The following is a 25,371-nucleotide window of genomic DNA, read 5'->3' as shown; positions in this document are numbered from 1 at the left end:
CAAGGCCGTATATACTGAAGGGAACATTTACTAAGACTCGCGTATTACACGCCAGTCTTTACCTGTCCCCTTCTGTCGTCAGATACACCTCTAAATAATTGTGCATCATGCATCAAAGTGGAAATTTACACCAGCAGGGAGTTCTCTGGTGTAGATGATAGCAAATCTAGGGCTGTTGAGTCAGAGTCAAGCTAGTTTTGGGTGAAGTAGGTAGAAATGTCCTGACGCCAGCTTGAAAAGAATATTATCTGTTATTATATATTAACTTTCATATAAATAAAGAAATGTTCAGAAATGTTAATAAATATATTTTATGTCAATCTAAGGCTAACGTCACACTTGCAAAGCTGTCAGGCTGTTCTGGCAGAGAACAGCCTGCTGGTGTTCTCCGGATCCGGAATAGCCAGATACTGCCGGACCCTATTGACTATAATGGGATCTGTCCGCTCCCCGGTATAAAAACCGAGATTTGACCAAACAGAAGTCGTTGCATGCAGTGTTTTTTTGCCCAGCCGCAACAGCCTGCCAGATAGCTTTGCCGCAAGTGTGAAGTGCTCCTAGGGCCTCTATGTGAGTGATGTGAGTGATAAACCAGACGTCGCTTTTTTACTACTGTAAATGTGTTATTACTAAATTATTGGCCACTTATGAAGAAGTCGAAATTTTGATAAATAGCAGAAGTTGGCGTCAGAACTTTGGCTTACTGACTTCACAGTCCTGAACAAATCTGACAGGCAGGCTGAGCTGGACTTATTTTTTTTTGTAAGTGGCGAGTGGTGCTCCAAACACCTAAAAGTCGCAAAATTTTACACAAGTATGGCATGCACCAAATTTTTTGGGGCCAGTTTTCTGGTGTACAGGGGGTAAAAAAAAAGTCGAACTAAGGGGTCCTTCACATTCACATTACGGAATTCGCCAGCCAGAATTTTGACATGAACACCACTGTAATATTTTGCCTGCCGCTGCATGTTATCTACCTGTAGTGCTGTAGTTAATGGGCTGGCATTTTACAGCCGGATATGTCCCTTCTTAGCGCGGTGTCTGGATGCATGCTGCTTGAAGTTGCGGCGGGTGTCCATTCGTGGGTTAGCTCCCTTCAGTGGGTCCCCAGCATTACAGTGGTATACGTGGCAGATACCATGTGAATGGGCCCTCAGTCTTTCTTTCTATGTTTCATACTTGGGATTCTCCACCATTTTTATAGCCTGTCTTTTGGCTCCATTCTATTTTATGAGTAGTGGGTAGGTGAGCTTCTCAGAACTGAACACAATGGGTTCATTTACGAACAGATATAAGCCACTTTTTGGCGTATATCCATTGCAGATTGAAGAGCAAAGGTAATTTGCACCGCAATCTGCGACTTTTTCCCCTAAAAAAAAAAGGGCGTGTGGTGTGGGCTGGAAAAAGGGCGGACCAGCAGGCTTGTCTTATTGATCATTTTCTACACCTGTTTTAGACGTAGAAAATGGTCTACATCTACGCCAGCAAGGGAGCTGGCCTAGATTTAGACAAGTGTAAAGGCCACCTTAATTATGTAGAGGCCGGCGCCTGTGAATAACTTAGGAGGATGAACTACAAGTGCAGGAGGGATGAAGACCGGCGTCTAAATCGCCTGTTTTCATAAATATCCCCCAATATTTCAGATGTGGTCTCACTAGCTCTCTATATAGCAGGGTCATACACTCGCTCTTTCTGCCGGTTATACCTCTAGCAATGCAGCCCGGCATCCTATTTGCTTTCTCTGCTGCCTACACTGTGCACTCATTTTGAAGAAATCAGTCCTCTAAATCCTTCTCTTTTGAAGTCCTGGATAACACAGAACTGCCAATCTCAGACTCCGACAGAGGAGTCCTTCTCCCTATGGCTTGATTTTACTTTTGAAAACATTGAATTGCAGCTTCCATTGTTTTGACTAGAGATTAGCGAACTTCTTAAAATTCGATTCAGAATTTCCAATTCGGGTCTGAATAAATTTGACCCAAATCAAAAGTGGCCCAATAGCCTGAAAAAGTCTCTCTGTCTCTGTCTCTGTCTCTCTCTCTCTCTCTCTCTCTGTCTCTGTCTCTGTCTCTGTCTCTGTCTCTCTCTCTCTCTCTCTCTCTCTCTCTCTCTCTCTCTCTTCTTCCGAATCGAATCGTACAAAATTTGGATTTGTTGCATTTGGGTCGAATTTTAGATTTGATTCAGTCATCTTCTAGTTTTAACCATAAGTGCAAATAAAGGAATTATTCAGCGTAGATCCTAAAACCACATGATGATACAGTGTGGAGATTAGAATCAGATCTGAAAAGAAGCCAGTCATCGCTGAAGAATGTAAACATACGGTAAGCACATAGAGTTTCAAGCTCTTAGTTGGACATCTGGTCTAAAGATAACCTTAAAGCCTACATATACCTTTTGGGGGGCAGTTTTTTATTATTTCTAGCTAAACTTTTTTTTAAATATAAATATGAAATCCATTTCTCTGTACATAGCTGAGATGCCGTACTAGCTGCCTGTGGATTATCCTTCTTTTCCGTCATCTGGGGAGCAGACTGACTCCTTATCTCTGATCTCTGACCTTATAAACCCTCATCAAAGCTCAATCCTTATCTAAGGCTTTTTTCACACTTAAAACAACCTGCCGGATCAGGCAAAAACTTATCTTTAAAATATCAATGACCGATCCGGCATGAACACTAATGAAAGTCAATGGGGGACGGATCCGTTTTCTATTGTGTCCGAGAAAACGGATCCGGCACCATTGACTTGCATTGTGTGTCATGCTGTATCTGTTTTGCTCCGCATTCCATGCCGCACAGAAAACCACAGCTTGTTGCGGTTTGCTCTCCGGTATGGGAACGCAACCAAATGGAGCGGAATGTATTTTGCAGCACTCTGTTCTGTTCAGTTACGTTTTGTCGCCATTGACAATGGGGACAAAACGGAAGCGTTTTCCTCTGCCGAATCTCAACACCGGAGAAGTTAAACGCAAGTGTGAGAGTAGTCTTACTGATAAGAATGTGGCTTAAATAAGGGTTATTAGATGACCGGCACAAAGTAAAAGTACCAGTCACACAGCTAGACAAACAGTTAAAGGGGTTCTGCAGTTTTTTTAAACTGATGATCTATCCGTTTTAAAAAACTGCAGAACCTCTTTAACTCTTTGTTGCAGAATGGCTCAATATTTTTAATAAAGGCCAATTGAAAATAAGATTTTTAGCCAAAAATGAGTAAAATGCAATCATAAACCAAAATTGCCTTCAAAGGTGTACATAGCCTTAAAAAAAAAAAACTCCAGGATGAACAGAGCTCAAAAGTTACATCCTCTCTGGAATACAAAATAATAGTTGCCCTCATAAAATCCCTGTTCAGCAACTGGTAAAAGTTTTGTGATGTAATGTGTACTGGATAGAGTGTAATGGGGTTGTTCTCTGGATAGGTCATCAGTATCTGATAGGTGGGGTCCGACACCTGGGACCTGTGCTCATCAACTGTTTGACAAGGCTCTTGTACGCACCATGGCCTTGTCGCAGCTTACGAAGCAAAGCGCCATACAATCTTTAGTGGCTGTGCTTGGTATTGCAGCTCAGCTTGGTTCACTTCCCGGGTGTCGGACCCCCACCGATCAGATGGAGACTACATCAGTTAAAAAGTTAAAAACCCTATTAGCTTTTGGCGGATCTCAATTTATGAACTTGCTTTTTGATTTCCATGCCTGTAATTACAGAGGAAGACTCTAATTCATTTCCATTATTCCATGATAATAATTTAGGCCAGTGTCAGAATGTCCTCATTATGTGAACAAAACTGCTAATCCCCTCCATTATACGATTCTGCCGCCATCGCAGGTCAGGAGTGGTGCATTTCCCCAGAATTTAAAGTATTCTCCTATCTAATTAACATTCCATAATGCAGTGAAAATGTTGACCACACGGTTTTCATCATATTTATTTTTTTTCTACGTGATGTTATATTATTGCCAAAGAACACTGAAGGAACTTGCCTGTGGGGCAACATCAGCCATAAAAGGGAAGAAATGTCTGAGGAAGCCAATTTCACAGGGGACTGTTATTTTTAGAAGCAAGCTATAATAACACTATGGATAAAAGATTCGACTCCATATACCAGCACAGCGCATCAGACTCCAGACGTTGGACTAGGATTTGCAATTCATAACAATTGGGGCACAGATTAATTGCCCATTTGTTAAAAATGGAGATAGGAGACGGACAAATACAAATGTCTGAGCCACAGACAAAACCCGGAAGTGGAAGGATTTTAAAAAAGTGCTACATTGTTGTGTTTATTCTGTGCCAGACAGAGAAGGTCGGACTCCTAAATATAATGATTCGTTAACTAGGGCAGCGTTTAGCAGGTTCACTAATTGCGTTATCATTAAGTAATGTGCCCTTCATCTGCAGGCATAATTTATGAGCAGTCCCTTATTAATAATTTACGGAATGGCGCGGTAGAAAGTGAATGACTCATTCGAGCACATGGAGGTTTTATTTGGTTGTGTTCTATCTGATTTTATATAGATTACAGTTCACTATTTTATACTTCTGTAAAGTGATTTGTAAAGAGAACCTGACACCATGAAAATGCAGTGCAATCTCAAGGCAGGAGGAGCGGAGCGGACTGATCGTTTTGTGGGTAAAGATTCAGCAAAACTTTTACTTTATACGTTTAAAGGAAATGTGTCACAAAAATGTTAAAGTTAAAATCGGATAGTAACACATCCTTTTTTTTTTTTTAATCCGTTTTTATTTTCTGATTGTGCGGGCGGCCATCTTGCCTGAGCTGTTCTTAACCGCCTTTAGAAAGCATTAAGAAAATTGCTTTACGGCAGCTCCATGGTCCATAGACACAATGGTTTGACTTCTATGGGAGAGTTTTCTGGGCAACTCTGTGACCTGTGCAGAGGTCATTGTACAAGGAGGGAATAGATGAGCTCGGACAATCGCCTACTGTGAATGGAGGATCCTGTCTTATCTATACACAGAGGTGATATCATTACAGGCAGGATTAAGGTGGATTTAGAAGCACCAATTATCGGGCAGATTAACGGGAATGATCGTTCCCGACAATATACCGCGAAACACTCGTTCATCGGGTGATCCTGTCCCTCGTGCAGGTACCACCAATCATGGTGTCTGGGCAGCAGATCGTGTGGTCTAAACAGGGATCTGCTGCTCAGAAGCCATGATTCTGTGAGAGTGATTCCTCATACAGTGAAGGAGATCACTGCATGTAAATGCTTGCGGTCTCCTCCACTGAACGAGCAGCCGACTGTCGGGAAGGAACTCTTCCTTCTGGAAAATTGGCCGCTGCATTGACACGTGTAAAGCCCTTATAAGATGGGTTGTTGATCCAGGGAGTTATTCTGATTGGAGTCGGTAAGGAATTTTTTCCCCCTAAAGTGAGGAAAATTGGCTTCTACCTCTACTATGTTAATTATCACACATAGTGGCCAGTGCGAAAGCTGCAGGATTTTTTGTTTTCGTTTAAATATAAAAAATAACATGGAAAATTAAAAATAACCCAAAGTTATTTAAAAATACATTAAACATAAAAGTGATTTAAACAGCAGGTCATTTTCTGATGACTCATTCCATTTAATTCTCTGTTTCAGAGTTAATTTGTATATAGGGTTGTCAGTGACATCTGGGCATACACACTTAGAGCGCTGTCAATCACTGATAATCGCCAAATGGGCTGCACATGCATGACGTGCTCTACATTAATGTCTAAGGGACTTCTGAAAAAAGACAAGCGAGCATACTCTATTTCCAGAAATCCCATAGAAGCGACTGGAGAACGCACCACACAAGCGCGACTATCTCTCCATTCGCCTTCATAGGAGTTCCAGAAATAGCAGAGCTGGCACTCGGCTATTTTATGGCGCACCCCTAGAAGTAAATGGAGGGTGGCCACGCTTAGGCGGTGTGCCGGCCTTCACTTAGGTTCCTGTCTACCGCTGGGCCTCCAATCTGACATTAGTGGCATATCTATATGCCATCAATGTGTAGGATGGGCCAACCCTTTTAACCATTTGATTGCTGCAGTCTGTCATGATCAAAGGGGATTTCCTCCTCTGATTGGGTCCCAGTGATCTGATCAGAGGCTGAGTAAGCCCTCTGCAGTTAGCCCTGGGGACCTACAAAGGAACCAAAGACTGTACACTCAGTAGTCACGCTGTTAGGGCCCTAACCGCAACCTGTGCCATAGAGACACAAAGCATTCTGTATTAACATACAGGATTATGCTGATACATTATAAATAATATACATTATAAAATAATCCCTTAATGGGATGTTAAAAAAAAATAAAAAATATAGCTTGCAAAAAATCTACAATTATCAGCCATCCACGTGACGAAAATAAATTGAGCAACTCATTTAGCAGGTTATGCAGTGTTAGATTAAACAGTGTAAACAATAAAGCAAAAAAAAAAAACTGTCAAAATCCCATTTTCTATATGTTCAACACAAAAAAATGTATATAAATTATATTTCCTGTATATGTACTCTTAAATGACACACAAAATGGAATTACGGTACCCCTGCATAAAAAAGGTTTTATACAGCCATGAGAATGAAACAAACATGTTTAAACGTGGAGTTGCAAAAACGGACAAAAATGAGCTAGTCATTAAGGGGTTAAATGTATAAATTACAAGTTTTATTGAATCTTTACCCACAAAACTATTTATCAATCTGCTCAATTCTACTAATCTACTCTTTTACTAGCAGATAACAATGGGTTATCTAACCACGTAGGAGTTTTATCTCTTATCTCTGACCGCTAAAGAAGGACATATTTATATTTCAGTAGTATAGTACTGCCAAAATTAAATGTGGCAAAAAAAAAAAAAAAAGTGTTTTCTATGGATATTGAGTAAAAAAAAACAAACACAAGGGGGCAGGTCACCGGCGTGGCCTGCTATTGGCTGCCGTGGAACGATCTGGGAGGAAATTGGCGTCGAGGTAAGTATTGTCAATATGACTGGTCCGGCCGTCGTAGGGGGGGGATTATTCAGTCTTGGATAACACCTTTAAACTGCCAAAAGCACTAGTTAAGGGCTGAGGAGAGCAGGACAAACTTACCTTTTATGGAGCTTTTATGATCAGGAGTAGTGTGAGTGTGAGCTTTTATTCTGCAAGGCTTTGATCATGCAAGTGTTCTTGAGACAGACCTTCTCTGTGAAGTGCTCTAAATTGCGCTGCTTCACTGCGCCCCCCCTACTCTAAATGACAGCTGTAGCATCAAACCAGGAGACCACTACAGCTGTCACTGAGAGCAGAGGGGGGCTCTAAAGCAGCTCAAAGCAGAGAGCACTTCAAGGTCCCTTTAGACGGGACGACAATCTAGCAGATTGTCAGGAAGTAAGCATTCCTTGCCGACAATCTGCTGATCGCTAACGGAGAAGACCGGTGCATTTACATGGCTAATGCCATCGCTCTTCCCCATACTAGCTCGTTGTTTCCCGGCAGCAGATGATGGTTACACAGCACGATCTGCCACTGGGAAAGATGATCTTTTGTGCTGCACAAAAGATCCAATCACCCAATGAATGAGCGTTTTGCTCATTCATCAAGTAATCGGCGGTACATTTACACCGCAAGATAATTGCTAACGAACGTGTTTGCCATAATCTGTTGAATTGTCGGCCGGTGTAAAGGGCCCTTCACAGTGAAGCACTCCTCTAGGAGTAAGATCTGCCAGAATAAAAAGTTCACACTACTCCTGATCATAAAAAAAAAAAATCCACAAAAGTTATGTTTGTACTGTTCAGTTTAGCATAGTCAAAACTGCTGACAGATTCCCTTTAATTTATGCAGTGCTGCATGCCACCATTGGCTCCCTTGGCTTTTTCCGGATTCTCAAGCAGTTTTCAGAAAAAATAAAATCTTGTTTCGATGTTTAAAAATTGAATGCAAATATGTTACAATATGGCCCCATAGATTACTGTGGCCTTGTACCACGGATATGTAAGGGTATGAGTACATGTCTCAGGTTAGCCACTGACAAATCTAACGTGTATTTTTCAAGAGGGTTTGTTGCAGATATCCAAGGCTAGTCCCCCGTCCACTGTATTTACAGGGGGAGCGATCCTCCCACCTCTACCCTTAGGCCTCTTTCACACAAGCGAGTTTTCCATCCGGGAGCGATGCGTGAAACATAATTCTGACCCATTCATTTCATTGGGTCTGTGCACATGTCATATTCTGCGGTTTTCATGCATCCCTGTGTCTATAGAAGTGAATGGGGCTTGCGTGAAAAACGGATTGCATCTGGATGCATTCCGGATGCAATGTGTTTATCACTGATTGCAACTGCGCGGTAAAAAACGAAACGCTGAAAGCAGTCGTCGACAAAACTGACTGAACTTCCATGCAAAATCCTGAACAGATCTTGACCCAATCTGTATCGTTCGTGTGAAAGAGGCCTCTTTGAGAGATTGTCTGACTGCAGGCAATGGGAGGAAGGTGGCTATTACTTATAAAGTACTCATCTTTAACTCCAGAGTACATGTAAGTTATAACAATGATTTCCCCGCCCTATAACGCTGTATAATGAAAGCATTTTTCAACTATGTTTCATTTTTCACCATATTCACATGTACAGTCTTTGAGAAAGAATAGTATTGGTCCTTCCTTTTGTGATCCGCTCCTGGTTTTGGCATCAAAAACTGCATTCAAAAACCTGATTTAAAATTTGCGTGTCTGAATAAGCCAAGGTCATCATAAGCCAAGCTCGAATTACCCAAATCATACAGCTAGAATACTGCTGGTGAGTTAGCATTATCCCTCCCAAAAATACACCGAAAGCTTCTTTAACCCATTCACATACTGCTCCATCTGTTTATGGTGCAGCAGGCGGGTAGTTCACGCAACCCTTCATACATTTATATCAAATGATGTAATCAGCAGCAGCAGGGGAAGTCGGCCATTACATAGAGCTGACATCTTGCAGCAACGGCCAGGATAGGAGATAATTGGATCCCAACTCTTTAAGGGTCCATTCACACGTCAGCAAGTGTTTTGCGGTCCGCAAAACACGGACACCGGCCATGTGCGTTCTGCATTTTGAGGACCTCACATGGCCGGCATTATGAAAGAAATGCTCTAGGACATGCTCTATCTTTTTGCGGGCAGGCGGAATGGAACTACGGATGTGGACAGCACACTGTGTGCTGCCCCATTGAAATGAATGGGTCCGCCCTCGTTCTACAAAATTGTGGAACGGACGTGTGAATGGACCCCAACTCCTTACATACTGCCGTCAATAGCAACTGTGACATCTAAGAGCTTTGCCACTGTGCATACACCCCCGTCAGCCCCGCACAAAATTATTACAGGGTTCTGATGGGTTGTTTCGGCAATTGGGGCCCAATGAAGACTTTGAGACCACAGTGGAGGTTGGGGAAACATTGAGTCGTGTAACTGGTTGTTAGCATTCTCCTAACTGGACATGCTGCAGTTAGGATGAGGTGCTTTGTGGACGAGTACTGTGGAGCCATAGAAACCGCTGCAGAATTAATTAATTAGAACCAAATTGTTTATTTGGTGTTCATTATTAATGGATGCACAATAAACAGATAAACTGTTATCTTGTAAGTTGTTAATTTGATCTTGCAGCACCTTCTATGACTGTGCGGCACTTGGCCACAGGGCACTGCGTCCCAACTGCAGCATGTCTGCGTCCTGTGGCCATTCCCTGACTTGGTATGCGCTGGTTAGACATTGTACAGGGACACATTGAACTTGTAAATGTAAGTTTTTTAGTCTAGAATTTAAAAAAATTAAGCTGTATGAAGTTGGATTTCATTCACTTGCAAAATGCATTTCAAAGTAATTTCAGTATAGGGCAAGTAGGAAATGACTTGAATTACATCAGCCCTTTACTTCCACCCTGCCGAGAAAGATAGATGGCTAAAGTATCTTGAGTATCTTACCTGAATAAGAAATTGCATGCTGCCTGTTTGTCGGCAGAGGAAACTTGCAGCCTATGGAATCCTGTGATTATGGCAGCATTGGCACTGATTGAAGGAGGCAGCCATCTCCTGCAGTATGGGGGGGAGAGGAGTGATTAGCCACGGCACTGACAACTTCCTCTTAGTGAATTACGAGCCATAGTAGACAGATGCACACATGGCAAATTACTTCCCATAGCTTCTGTACAGGAGGATCTAAAAGCACTTTTTCCTGGAAGTACATTCTAAAGGGGTATTCCCATCTCAGAGATTTATGGTATAATCCTAGGATGTCCATTTCTAGGATCCGCACCCAACCCTCCTCCTGCCTAATAAGGTGGCTGCTGACCATCATATCAAAGTGGAGAAAAAATTGAGAGGAGGCCTTGCAACTATGCGCATTTCTTCATTCTGTTCTGTGGGAGTTACCGATTCAGCCAAATGTTGTGTTCTCATAGACCTGAATGGAATAATTCACCTTTCCATTCCTTCTCCTTCTGGATGCAATGGGTGGTAGCCCTTTTCTGTTGACTTTGGTGAGGGTTGCTTCTATTAGATGGGTATACCCCTTTAAACCCATGCCAACTCATCTTCAGGATGTTTCAGTCACTTTTCCTAAGATCTAGGGGATCATAAGCGCCTACACCCCAGTAGCCACAGTCATAGGTTAACTTTGGAATCTGACACGGTTCTTGCATTCTCGCAGACCCCCATGATAATGTCTCCTGACATGGGGCTGTGGCATGTCAGCAGTTAGTTTAGCATGGATTACCCCCACAAAGGGTCAGGCTGCTCACATAAACCCTAATTGGCAGGGATAATGCAGAAGTTAATAGATATTGATGACACTGAGGGTTTTGGCTTGTTCTGTGACGTGAGCTGTCTGAGGAACCTTTTTGATGTTTGTTATGAAGCTCTGCTCCTCTTCTCTTTTCTTCTATATTAAACTTTTTTTCTTTTTTTTTCTTGCTATGGGAACATAAGCCTGTACTACGAAGCTTATTTCACATGGCTCCTTCAATGTTTATTGCTCTCCCTATCTTCCTGCCATTCTGAGCCTGCGTTTACACAGGGTGTGGACTCTGAAGGGTTTCCTATGGTTCCCACTCCCCTTCAAGCTTGAGAAATTGCCCAGGGAGCCAGTTCTCACAGAAAGGTATAAAAATAGGAGGAGGTTAGCCGATGCCTATGGCACAGTCCTCTGTGCGGACCCAGCTTAGAATAACATGCTCTTTGTTTAAATCATTTCTGTGTTGTTATCGCTTCCTCAAGATGGGATCGAATAGAAAGAACCACACGTGAGACTTCTGGCCGAGTTTCCTCAGAGCCGGGACTGGTGCACGTGAGGTGATGGAACAATCCCTATTTCATGCATAATTCCCTTTATGTGTAATGAGTATTTTTTCAATGGCAACGCACCACGTCCCTTTAAAATCTCCTCTTCTAACGATGATGTCATTATTGCTCTAGATGTTCACAGTTTTTATGTGGTTCTTGAAGGAAGTTAATAAAGGGCACTAGGAGACACTTTGTTAGCTTTCAAGCTATAGATGTAGGTAACACGGATGTGACTGATTTACTGTGATTTAATTATTTATAGAACTCTTTTAGGAGAAATACATATTTTCATGTTTTTTCCTGGAAATACAAAAGTTTGAAAAGATTTCGTTATGTAAAATCATTTAAAATTATATCAAAGGTTTTGCTTAGTGGGAGAATACTGCCCCCCCCCCCCCCCCCCCCCCCCCATTGATGCTAGAAACCAGGAGAAAGAAGCCGTCACATAGAGCGATCTCTTTCATGCTGGAGATGGGATCAATAGAAAAATAACGACCAAATGTAATAGAGTGCTAGCCAATAGTCCCTGTTACTAATACTAATACAATTCCACAACCAGAAGGATTATATAAAAGAAAGCTGTACATCCAACATATGTAAAAATGTATACATTTTTTTTTAACGCCACAAAATGAAAACATTGTATACAATAGAAACCTTAGGTAGGACTGTATATGTCCTGACATAAATGCGTGCGCACCAGTCCAAAAATGAGGACAATCCTGAGTGCCCAGACAACTCAAAAATAAGGCAATAAATACATACAAGATGCTAAAACATGACATCCAAGTATACACATGATGTTAAAGTGAGTTTCCAGGTCCATGTAGGCGCACCAGCCTAGCCCCATACGTATCGCTAGAATAACCCGCTTCCTCAGGCAGTAGTTGTCTGGGCACTCAGGTTTGTCCTCATTTTTGGACTGGTGCGCACGCTTTTATGTCAGGACATATACAGTCCTACGTAAGGTTTCTATTGTATACAATGTTTTCATTTTGTGGTGGTAAATTTTTTTTAAAATATATTTTTAGATACCGGTGCACTACTCCCAAAAAGTTAGGGATATTTGGCTTTTGGGTGAAATAGATGGAAAACATAAAAAGTTCACGCTACAATGATATTATATCATGAGAGTAGGGCATTTAAGTAGAAGCATGCAGTGTTTATTTCCTCATCTCAAACAATTTATTGAAACAAAAGCCAACACCAGTGGTGGGTATAACCCCACAAAAATGTCAATGTCTTAATAACTTGTCATGTGGCCTTGATCATCAATTACAGCTTGACAGCGACGTCTCATGCTGTTCACAAGTCGACCTATTGTCTGCTGAGGTATGGCATCCCACTTTTCTTGAAGGGTGGCCCTCATGTCAGTGAGTGAGGTTCTGGGGTACAGAGTTAAGAGCCTCTACACAGCGACTCAGCTGTTCCCATAGGGTTTCAATGGGATTCAGGTCTGGAGAAAGTGCAGGGCACTCCATTTGCGGTACCCCTGTCTCCAGCAGCCGTTCTCTAATAATGCGACATCGATGAGCTGGCGCATTGTCATCCAGGAAGATGAAATTAGGCCTGTGGTGTTCATGCAGAGGCACAATGACTGGAAAATTGGTGTTATTCAAGTAGTATGGGCTTGTCACTGTACCATTCACAAAGTAAAGGACAGTTCTGTATTGACTAGACACACCTGCCCACACTGTAACACCACCACCACAGGAAAAAAAGTGGCTGATGCATAGCGCTCTCCTTGATGTCTTCAACATTGTTGACGGCCATAATTTCTGCTCAGCGTGAATCAACTTTCATCAGTGAACAGCACTGAGACCCACTGGTCCCTTTGCCCATGCAGGACGATGACGCATGTGCCTGATGGTGTGGTCAGATACCCTTGCAGGTCGTCTAGTACGCAGGTCATGCTGATGTAAACGGTTGCAAATGGTCTGGTATAACACTTGGGTACCTCTCGCCTCCCTTAAATGTGCCTGGAGTTGTGTGGCATTCATCATCCGGTTCTGCAGGGCCTTGTTCACAATGAAGCGGTCATCAGTGTGGGATGTGGCCAAAGGATGTCCACTTCTATGCCTTTCAGTAACTCTTCCAGTGTCTCTGTATCTCTGATACAATCTGCTGATGACTCTCTGTGACGCTCTAAGCTCGGTGGCCTCTTCCGTCTGAGAACATCTGGCTTGAAGCCACGCAATGGCAAGGTAGTGTTGATCATTTGTTAGGTGATGTCTTGGTCTCATGATGTCAAAATTGGGATGAGGAGGACTGTTTAAATACAGATTTTAATGCTCCTTTCACACTAGCTTTTCTATTTTCCTGTATTGACATCTGTCATAGGATCTCAATAACGGAGAAAAACGGTTCCGTTTTGTCCCCATTGCCAAATTGCCAAAAAGCATTCTGTTCTGTTTGGCTGCGGTATTCTTTCCGTCATGGGATGCGGAGCAAAACGGATCCGGCATGACCCACAATGCAAGTAAATGGGGACGGATCCATTTTCTCTGACACAATAGAAAACGTATCTGTCCCCCATTGACTTTCAATGGTGTTCATGACGGATCAGTCATTGCTATGTTAAAGGGAGTCTGTCACCTCCATATAGCCATATACAGTGCTTACATGGCTCTGTAGCACACCTATACAGGATTGTAACGGTACCTTTGTTCTTTTCTTTAGACTTGCACAAGCAGGAAAAACGAAGTTTAAGTCGTATGCAAATGAGCACTCGCAAGTGCCCAGGGGCGGTGTTCAGTGTGTAGGTGCCCAGGGGCGGTGTTCAGTGTGTAGGTGCCCAGGCTGCTCTGCCTTCTTTTCACTTTACTCCTCCCCAGTCTCTTCCTTTGCCCGCCCTCCAAGTCTCTTGCCTCATTGATAAGCCCGGCCGAGGGCATGCGCACTAGGTGAAGCGATGCAGTGCCCACAATGGGCATCACCGTGCACAGGCCCCAGCCCGGCGAAGCAGTGCACAGGCGTGGGATCTTGGCCGGACCTAGCGATGACATAAAGGACTTGGAGGGCGGGCAAAGTAAGAGGCTGGGGAGGAATAAAGTGAAAAGAAGGCAGAGCAGCCTGGGCACCTACACACTGAACGCCGCCCCTGGGCACCTACACACTGAACACCGCCCCTGGGCACCTACACACTGAACGCCGCCCCTGGGCACCTACACACTGAACGCCGCCCCTGGGCACCTACACACTGAACACCGCCCCTGGGCACCTACACACTGAACGCCGCCCCTGGGCACCTACACACTGAACGCCGCCCCTGGGCACCTACACACTGAACGCCGCCCCTGGGCACCTACACACTGAACACCGCCCCTGGGCACCTACACACTGAACGCCGCCCCTGGGCACCTACACACTGAACGCCGCCCCTGGGCACCTACACACTGAACACCGCCCCTGGGCACCTACACACTGAACGCCGCCCCTGGGCACTTGCGAGTGCTCATTTGCATATGAATTAAACTTCGTTTTTTCTGCTTGTGCAAGTCTAAAGAAAAGAACAAAGGTACCGTTACAATCCTGTATAGGTGTGCTACAGAGCCATGTAAGCACTGTATATGGCCATATGGAGGTGACAGACTCCCTTTAAAGGGAACCTGTCACCTGGATTTTGGGTATAGAGCTGAGGACATGGGTTGCTAGGTGGCCGCTAGCACATCCGCAATACCCAGTCCCCATAGCTCTGTGTGCTTTTATTGTGTAAAAAAAACAATTTGATACATATGCAAATTAACATAAGAGTCATATCTTACTTGTGTGACCAGAGAAGAGTCACATATTTTTTAAGCTCTGACTCATCTCAGGTTAATTTGCATATGGATCAAATCGGTTTTTATACACAATTAAAGCACACAGAGCTATGGGGACTGGGTATTGCGGATGTGCAAGCGGCGATCTAGCAACCCATGTCCTCAGCTCTATACACAAAATCCAGGTGACAGGTTCCCTTTAAAGATAATACAACCTGATGCATTAATAACGGATGCAGACGGTTGTATTATCAGTAACAGAAGCGTTTTTGCTGAGCCCTGCCGGATCCAGCAAAAACGCTAGTGGGAAAGTAGCCTAATTGAACCAGGAAATTTATTGGGCGATTCATGGATCAAACACCTGTTGTGAATTTTGCCGTTAAGCTCCTTTTTAGAGAACAGCAAGATGTGCAAAAAGTACTGAAACATTGAGCAGTTGGAAATGCGCATTCAAAAGTTTAGAGAAGGTCACATTAAGTTCACCTGTAAAGGTTAGAGGGCATTATAGGTTCATCCTGAAATTTCACCCATAAGCCAAATATCCCAAAATTTTTGTGAGTAGTGTATGTTGTATGTTCTTTTATATAATTCTTCTGGTTGTAGCCAGCTGAGGTCAATGGGGGAGATTTAGCAATGTTGGTGCAATTTGCACCTTAACTAACTTTTAGAACTGGAGATGAAAGTGGTGAAATTTGAGACTAAATTTATCATAGTGCAGATTTGCGACATATTGACGGCAATTGCAACATGTTTTCACGCCATTTTGTGGGAGAACAAAAAGTATTAAATATGGCTAGCTCTGCAGGAAAGTTACAGTTTCGCTTGTAGCATATGACTTTACATGAGTTTAGGTTTGTCCGGGGTATGCTTACAACATCGCCTTTATTTACGCCTTTTCTCTGAAACAATCATTAATGTGACCAGTCCTGATGCCATTTAATTAACCACGCTTACTTTTCTCTGCAGGTTTTTATTTTGGCGTGAATCCTTTTTGGAGTGAATACTAATCTCATATAAATATAAATATATAATATAATATAATATATGAGTTTCTGTCTGTCCGTCCGTCTGTCCTTTATGCGCAACCAAATTTGGGACATAAGTACATCTGGTGAAGGTTTTAGGCCAGGTCTCAGCTCTCTAGGACGTACCGATCATGAGATATTCCCAAAAAATGCTAATATGGCACCATCACATGACCTGCATTAGCCAGTAGAAGCCTGCATGTCTTTCACTCATATCCCAACTGCCATACACACGGTCACATGACCCTTATCAGCCAGTAGAAGCTTGCAGGCCCTTAGTATTGCCATACGCAGTTTTACACTAGGTTTCCATAACCCTTTCCATAACCTTCACTGCTGTAGGTCACCTTTAAAGGGGCAGAGTGCTGTGGATGACACTGTTAAGGGAGAGGAGTGCTGTATAGGTCACAGTTAAGGGGACGGTCCGCTATGGAGGTCAGTGTTAAGGCACTTAGTGCTGTAGAGGTCACTGTTAAGGGGGCGGGTTATTGTGGAAATCACTGTTAAGGACATGGGGTTGTCACACCCTTGACAGGTGGTAGAAGATCTGAAAGACTAGCTGCACGTCAGTGATCTGACAGCTTCTTTTGGTTTCACTTTGTCCATGTATTGCTGGGATGTCCACACCTCCTTTTCAGGTGTAGATCATGTGATCATTACTACTCCCTCCTTAGTCTGGCTTTACCCATCACTCCTTGCGGTTGATGGCTTATTCTGGTTGTGGTTCGTTTGGTGTCTGGATCTCGGCTGAGTTCCTGCTTTCTATTTACCCAGAGTTAAGTGTCTTTCCTGTTTGTATTGTGATTATTTCCCTGTCTTTTGGTACCAGACCTGAGGCAGACTCTTCCCCAATCACTATCTTCAGGGCCTTCTAGGGTGAGCCAGGCTTAGGTTCCTGCGGATGAACAGTCCTACCATCTGGGTCTGTTCATTCTGTTAGCAGTCAGGGCTCGGGTTGGGATTTATTAGGTGGTGACCTTCCCCCTTTCCTTAGTTTGCAGGCCTGGTACCTTCTCCCTCCGTTTAGTGTTTGGTGTGGAGTTCTCCTCCCACACCACATCGTGACGGGGGTACTGTGGAGGTCACTAATAAATGGGCGGGCGCTGTGAAGGTCACTAGTAAGGGGGCAGGGCACTGTGGAGGTTACTTTTAAGGGGGCAGGGGACTGTCAAGGTCACCATTAAAGGGGCAGTCCCGGTTGGGGTCACAGTTAAGGCAGCAGGGTACTATGGCAGTCACTGTTAAAGGGGTGGGCGCTCTGGAGGCAGGGGACGGTCTGCTATGGAGGTCAGTGTTAAGGGGCGGGGTGTTGTAGAAGTTACTGTTAAGGGGGTGGGGTGTTGTGGAGGTCACATTTTAAGGGAATGGAGCTCTTTGGAGGTCACTGTTAAGGGGACGGGTTATTGTAGAAATCACTGTTAAGGAGACGGGATACTGTGGATGTCACTAATAAAGGGGCGGTCGCTGTGTAGGTCACTGTTAAAAGGGTGGGCGCTGTGGAGGTTACTGTTAAGGGGGGGGGGGGCTGTCGAGGTCACTAATAAAGGGGCAGCTGCTATGGAGGTCACTGATAAGGGGGCGGATTATTGTGGAAATCGCTGTTAAGGAGATGGGGTACTGTGGAGGTCACTAATAAAGGGACAGCCACTGTGGAGGTCACTGTTAAAAGGGGCGGGTGCTGTGGATGTTACTGTTAAGGGGGCAGGCCACTGTGGAGTTCACTGTTAAAGGGGCAGGCACTGTGGAGGTCACTGTTAAGTTGGCAGGGGACTGTAAAGGCCACTATTAAAGGGGCAGCTGCTGTGGAGGTGACTGTTAAGGGAGCGGGTTACTGTGGAGGTCACTGTTAAGGGTACTGTGGAAATTACTGTTTATTTACTGTTTATTACTTCTGCTATGTGATAAATTTGGCACCATTTAGTTTGCATGTAATTTTGTCGCAGATTGATTGATAAATCTCCCCATTAGACTGTCTCCTGGAGCAAGGAGAGAGAGCACTCTGGATGATTGCTTCTCTTTCCATGTTCTAGAGATCAGTAGGGGTCTCAGCATTCAGACCCCCACCAAGAAAAAACTTGATAATTCACTATGACATATCAAAATATTTTAGTTAACGAGTATTCATTTTTTTTCTCAAAGTTCAATTTATGTTGTGTTTTCCCAAAATAATAATGTCTAATATAGTGTAATTTAAGGCCAGTTCACACTGGCGTTTATTTTGGAGCGTTTCTGCCTCAAAATCAGCTTCAAATCCGCTCCAGAAATGCCTCAAAACAGCCTCCCAGTCATCTCAATAGAAAGCAGTACGTACTAAAAAAGAAGACTAAAAAAAAGAAGTAGCACGCCCTATCGGGGGGCAGAAGCAGCGCTGAATCTCCCATTGAAATAAATAGAAAGCAGAAAATAACAGCTCCGTGAAAGTCCATGCATTTTTGGCAAAGATCTGCTTCAAAAACTGCTTTATATTGAAGTGAACACCCACTGGTAAAAAAAAAAAAAGATGCGTAAAAAATTGCACGAAAAAGCACACTTTTTCCCCCGCTCTTTAAAAAGGACATGTATTCCGCGCTGATTTTTTTTTTAAGCGTGTATTTCATAATCAGTCATGTGAACTGGCCCTTACAGTTTTCTAATGTTCGCCCAAAAAAATTTATACTGTTTAGCGGCTCCCCTATGGGAAGGACCTGTGTCATCTGATCATCTGCAGGAATGTGCGGGAACTGACAGGAGACTTCTCAGTATTATAACTAACAAGAGACGGGTGAGCTCTGGGAGGAGGAGCTTAGCCCTGACAGCCTGGAGCTGGGCTGAGGCAGAAAGTGGAGGGGGAGGGCTGCTTTAGATGGTGATATCTTCTCAATGGTAGCAGCTAGAAATATGCAACTGGTCTTATTTAAAAGCTGACAGTCCTTTCATACAAGACCAGAAGGACCGCTCTAGTCCAAACAACAGAGGAGAAATCGCTGTTAGAAATAGAGGCGGGAATAATTGCGGGCAAAATCGGCTTTTACTTTCAGCTTCATTCACAGCATCCCGATTGCTATCATTGATATCTTCCCCTGTACTGAACAGATTTATGTCTGAAAGCTTGGAATGTCAGCTTTCAGACAATACAAAGCCCATATTTCTAGCTGGTACCAAACCAGAGATATAAGAAGTTATATAAGAAGTCAGTCTGGAAGAGAATGAGGGACAGCTGGCTATTAAGAGGTTAAAAGAAATGCTTACTGATTTAATGTAATTGCCGGGCTTGTCTCTGGTTAGCTGTATGTGAGGATACACACTGCTTTGGGTACTGTGGGAAGTTATCTGCGTTCTGATTTATCCTGCTAGTTCATGTGAGGAGAGCAAGGGCTTATGGGAAGTGAGGGAAATACAGGATGGCCTTGAGGAAGGGCAAAGATCATCACAGGAAGAGCAGCAGAGGCCATCTTAGGAAGTTGCTGAAATAGAGGCACAGAGAAATATGGTTGCTAAGGGCTGAATACAGACATCAGAAAGGTAAAATTAGCTGAAAAATGCAGCTTCATGAATATCTTCCTTTCAGCATCACATATGTTAGGAATTTCATTTTTGGTAGTGAAATGGCAGTTACACTTTAAGCACAGGTACACTTTTTTTTAAAGAGAACTTGGCAGCACCTTTTCTAAATTGTGAGTAGAAAAGGGCGAGTAGACTTTTTTGGTTGCATATTTTTCTCGAAAAATTGAGTGACAGACAACATAGTATCCCAACTGTCCTAGATTTCTGAATGGGAAATCTGCCTAGATCTGTGGTGTGATTTAGGGGGGGGTTTACACTTGTGTTTAGCAGGGGACAGCCTGGCGGAGTTCACCGGATCTGGCGTAACTGGATCCTGCCGTTCACCGCCAGACCCCATTTTTGGGACAGCCTGGTGGTTTCTTTTAACGCTAGTGTGAACCTACCCTTACCTGGCTGCAGGTAGATATCATTTTACCAGATATCTCAATGGCTGTGTGAAGGGAAGCAGATGATTTGGAGCTCTGCGACTGAAAAAGCTCTAAACCCTATGACTATGTATTCTGATAACCAGCTGCACATGACTTTCAACTACTTTGGAGAAGATCATTCATACTGGTGCAGTGCTCATCAGGTTGGGCCTGTCGTTGTTCCAAAATGTGTGGAGCTCAATTCAAGTGCATTTTGCTAACACATATGTATATCCGTTAGGAATAGTAGGGCAGGATCCTTGTATATATTACATTAGACCCAAATGCCCTATAATTCATTATATTTACACATTTTGGGGGTCATTTATCAGACTGGTGTAAAGTAGAACTGGCTTAGTTGCCCATAGCAACCAATCAGATTCCACCTTTCATTTTCCAACGGAGCTGTCTAAAATAAAAGGAGGAATCTGGTTGCTATGGGCAACTAAGCCAGTTCTACTTTACACCAGTCTGATAAATGATCCCTTATATTTATAATTGTTGGTGAATTGTATACATCATGCCAGATACACACAAATGTACTAATTTTACCCCTCTGCCTTCTTCAGGAGAAGAATGAATGTAAGGTTATTGAAGGTAAAACTTTGGGGACTTGATATGATATGGTTTTGTTTTCTCAGGAGTCTCCACAGGACAGCGCCATCACACGTGATATCAACAGGACGTTCCCAGCCCATGACTACTTCAAAGATACTGGAGGAGATGGACAGGACTCTCTTTACAAAATCTGCAAGGTAATGCATGCATCATAGAAAACATAAAATGTAATTTTATCTCATCTTGACGTTAGACCTGTAGTACACTATATGTGCCGTGTACCCGTGTAAGGCTACATGCAGACGACCATGGTGTGTTTTGCGGTCCGCAGATCCGCAAAACACGGATGGCGTCCGTGCGTGTTCCGCAATTTGCGGAACGGCAGGGACAGCCTTAAATGTAACTGCCTATTCTTGTCCGCAAAGCACGGACAAGAATAGGACGTGTTATATATATATTTTTTTGAACGGAGCAACGGGTGCAGACAGCACACGGAGTGCTGTCTGCATCTTTTGCGGCCCCATTGAAGTGAATGGGTCCGCATCCGAGCTGCAAAAACTGCGGCTCGGATGCGGACCAAAACAACGCCCGTGTGTATGAGGCCTAAGGAGCACAGGGGCACACATACAGCCTGTTTTTACGGCGTTAATTTTTCTGGATAAATAACATAATATCTTTATTCTCTGGGTCAGTACAATTACAGCGATACCAAATACATGTATTTTTTTTTTCTATTTTACTACTTTTGTTCAATAAAACCCCTTTTTTTTTTTTTTAAAAGGGAATAAAATCTTTTTGCATCACCGCTTCCCAAGACCCATAACTTTTTTTATTTTTCTTTCTATGAAGTTGTGAGGGCTTGATTTTTACGGGACGACTTGTAGTTTTCATTGGTATCATTTTGGAGTAAATTACTATTTTTTTTAATCACTTGTCACGTTTTTTTCAGTGGCAACTAAGTATAATATAAGTATGATAATTTGTGTAGTGTAGGTCGTTACGGACGCGGCGATACAAAACATAAGGGGGAGATTTTTTTGTTTTGTTTTATTTTTCATTGAAAATCGTATTTTCTATGGAAAAAAGCATGTTTTTAATTTTACTGGAATTATTTTTTATTTAATAAATGTGTTTCGTTTTTGTTTTTTTACTTTTTTTTTTTATACCACTTAATAGTCCCACGAGGGGGCTATAACAGACAATATTCTGATTGATTTTAAAATGCAATGCACTGTCTCTTTAGTGCATCGCATTTTAATGTGAGTGCTGTACTAACATTGACCAGCAGGCGGGTTTGGGGCCTACATCAGACCCCAGCCAGCCTTTACACAAATCGGCACCCCGTGATCACATTTGCGGGGTGCCGATGGGGGGCTGTTAGAGCAGGATTGTGGCTCTCAAAGACCCGTGCAGCGCTTAGACGGGGGCCCCGTAAAAAAGAGGCAGCCCAGCCTAAGGCCCTTAGTGACTGCTGTAAAAAGGTGTATGGGTGGTCCCTAAGGGGTTAAGGTGCATTTAGATGGCCTGAGAACCAGGCAGATTATCGCGAATGTCTATTCCTGCGAACTGCCGTTCCCAACAATCTGGCCATGTAAATGTGCCGCGTTTCGCTCGTTCGTCGAGTGATCCTACCGTTCATGCAGGCACTACCAATCAGGGCAGAAGATCGTGCTGTCAGAAACCATGAATCTGTATGAGGATGAGGGAACACATGGCTGGGATCATCATCATCCTGGTAGACGGCAGAAGATTTTTTATAAAGAATGTCTCAGTACATTTGTCCATTCATCCTTCCTTCAATTATATAAAGGTTTGCCGGTGCCGTATCCTGAAAAACAGCCCCGCACCATGATGTTCCCACCTCCAAACTTCACTGTTGGTATGGTGTTTTTGGGTTGATATGTAGTGCCTTTTGTGTGTGTATCTTCTGTAACCAAGGCCAACAATAAGGTTACAAAGGTCTTGAGAGAGCTCAATCGTTTTACCCATCATGTTTCTCATGTGGCACCTTGGTAATGAGACACCTTTTTATAGGCCATCAGTTGAACCAGTATAGGGATTGCTTTCTAATTACTGATAGCGTTCAGCTGGTGTCATGGCTTTCCATGGCTTTTTGCACCTCTCTTTCTTCTTGTGTTCAATACTTTTTCCCTGTGTCATTTCTCATTGTAAGGCCTCTTGCACACGACCGTATGCCCTCCGAGATATACGGTCCGTGAGCGGGCCATATGTCCCGGAGCGACATTGATTGTGCGCACAGGAGTATACAGCTGCATAGATTACAATGATGCTGTGGAGGTCGGGCCGCCTGCGGGATTATTGTCCCCCACTCATAAGATCATATGAGTGCAGGACAATAGCCCCGCGGGCGGCCCGACATGCTGTGGACAGAAGCGCTCAGCTCCCTCTAAAAGAGCGACAGAAAAAAGCAGTGGTGGCTCCCAAGGATGAGAGTTCAGTTGTAAGGGGCAGTCGTCAGGGATCCTGGGTGCTATCCAGCCTGCAGGGACCTCGTTAAGGAACACACTGCTGCACCCTTCAAGGCATTGCCCTGGCCTCATCATTTCATCACTGAACCTATGTCGAGAACTCACCTGTAGCTCTGGGAAAAAACCACATACAGTATGGATTTTGTCTCTCACTGTGTTTTCCCTCTTGTGCGATGTATGTCCTTGATCTGACTACCCGTATGGCTCCCATGTGTCTTTCCACCGTTATGACTAGTATGTGAGCGTTCATTCACTTCTATAAACAGTATAAATCAGAGAATGAGATGCCTGCCATGTACTTGTGATTCACGAGCCTGTGAGTATCTCAATAGTACTACTATTGGCTCTGCTCAAAGTTTCCGACTTGTTTGAGGATGTTATGACCATCTGTCTGCTGTCTTCTTCTTCCAGGCCTACTCTGTGTACGATGAGGAGATCGGGTATTGTCAAGGACAGTCCTTCCTCGCTGCAGTTCTCTTGCTACACGTAGGTTTACGCTCGTGTTTGTTTCGGTAAATCTTGCATTTTCATGGGTCGGACACTGTATATTAACCCTTTAAAGGGGTTGTCTCACTTCAGCAAATGGCATTTATTATGTAGATAAAGTTAATACAAGGCACTTACTAATGTATTGTGATTGTCCATATTGCCTCCTTTGCTGGCTGGAGTCGATTTTTCCATCGCATTGTACACTGCTTGCATTTGCTGAAGTGAGACAACCCCTTTAACGAAGACGAATGATGGATATGTTCTTCATGTGGATATATCCATCACAGTGATCTTGTGGGTGTTCAGTGACAAATTTTCAGTGGATCCAGCACTTTGGAATTTAGGATAAAACGTAAATTTTATTTACATGATTAAAAGAACTCCATGATGAAGCGCCATCTGCACGAAACGCCTCCCCCGAGGACACCATGGAGTTCTTTAAATCATGTAAATAAAACTTACGTTTTATCCTAAATTCCAAGGCGCTGGATCCATTGAAAATTTGTCACTATAGTTTCTCATGACCCCAGATCCGGGGGATTCATCCGTGCTGCCTTTTCCCTCACATTACAGGAGTGTCTAGATTGCGCAAAGTGCCTAGTGTATCCATGAGATTGTGGAGGGGGCATGACATGGCATGAAAAATGTTTGAGAGAGGAAGGGGGCTTCCTCTGACAGTGCCCGCCAGTCCATTGGCACCCTACAACATGGCATCATGCTGCCATCGATACCTTACTATTATGCCTGTCCGTGTACCACTAGCACTGTAATTATTCACATCTTGGCTATGAAAGGTTGAAATGGAGAAATCCTTTTGAGTTCCAAACTGGTCATTAAGGGATGTAGGTTTTTTGCTGTGTTGCCAACGCATGTCAGTGCATCTTGCCAGTAACCAGGTAGGACGCGTTATATTGTTATGCTGGTGTGTAGCGATGCCGATACTGAAGACCTGACCTGTCATGGCCTTTGTGATCTTATTCATCTGGGATGTTTTATAAAAACATGTGTCTGGAGAATAGCAGCAGTGTTTACATTGAAGAGATCCGGCAGGAAGATGACACTTTTTTTTTTTCTGCTTCCACAGATGCCTGAAGAACAAGCTTTCAGCGTCCTGGTCAAAATCATGTTCGATTATGGACTCAGGGAACTTTTCAAACAGAACTTTGAAGATCTGCACTGCAAGTTCTACCAGCTGGAACGGCTGATGCAGGTCAGCATGTAGAAACGCTGAATTTAAGCTGGAGGTCTTTATATATTCAAGGCAAAGTTATTCTTTACAAGTAGAAAATAGCTTGCCCGGAACAAGGTTCTACGTTAAATTCTCACCAAAAGCAAGTTTTTATTTAGATTTTCCTGTGATTTGTGCACAGTTGTGGAAACCACGTGCAAACAGCCATGGGTCATTTCCCAGAGCTTAGTCAATGTCAGTGCTTAGGCATGGTGCTGAATATCCTTGAAGAGACCAGTCCTGTATAGAGGCTTGCTGGAAGTGCTCCATGGTATGGAGACTTATTGGCAATGCTCCATGGGAAACGAATATGCAGAGAGGTATCTCCCAAGAAGTGCGAAGCCTTGGAAGCAACAGTGCCAAAGGGTTCCACTTTTCCAGCAGGTTAGTTTCTTATAGCAGCTACTGCTATTGTAGACTTAAAGGGTCACTAACGTTTTGCAAATCTTTAATATTTTGTAGACATATCAAAAGTTTTGATCTGTGGGGCAGACCCCCATGATACCTAGAAGGGAAAGGGAAGCACACGCTGGAGCCCGTCTTGTGCAGCAGGGAGGGAGAATAGGCTATATGCA

At 43.5% G+C, this 25,371-nt stretch overlaps 1 protein-coding gene across 4 annotated transcripts in view; it reads left to right on the top strand.

Annotated features, from left to right (window-relative positions):
* Nucleotides 1–25,371, top strand: part of RABGAP1 (RAB GTPase activating protein 1) — a 194,981-nt gene that overhangs the window by 95,626 nt on the left and 73,984 nt on the right. For all 4 annotated transcript variants that reach the window (XM_040406072.1, XM_040406074.1, XM_040406073.1 and 1 more), the window contains 3 exons: nucleotides 20,674–20,787; nucleotides 23,491–23,565; nucleotides 24,653–24,778. In XM_040406072.1, coding sequence (XP_040262006.1) covers nucleotides 20,674–20,787; nucleotides 23,491–23,565; nucleotides 24,653–24,778 — 315 coding nt within the window. The remainder of the gene's footprint in view (nucleotides 1–20,673; nucleotides 20,788–23,490; nucleotides 23,566–24,652; nucleotides 24,779–25,371) is intronic.

Source organism: Bufo bufo, chromosome 8 (genome assembly GCF_905171765.1).
Source record: "Bufo bufo chromosome 8, aBufBuf1.1, whole genome shotgun sequence".
Classification (NCBI taxonomy): Eukaryota; Metazoa; Chordata; class Amphibia; order Anura; family Bufonidae; genus Bufo; species Bufo bufo.
The sequence above is the reverse complement of the archived record's forward strand: the minus strand, read 5'-3'. Positions and strand labels throughout refer to the sequence as shown.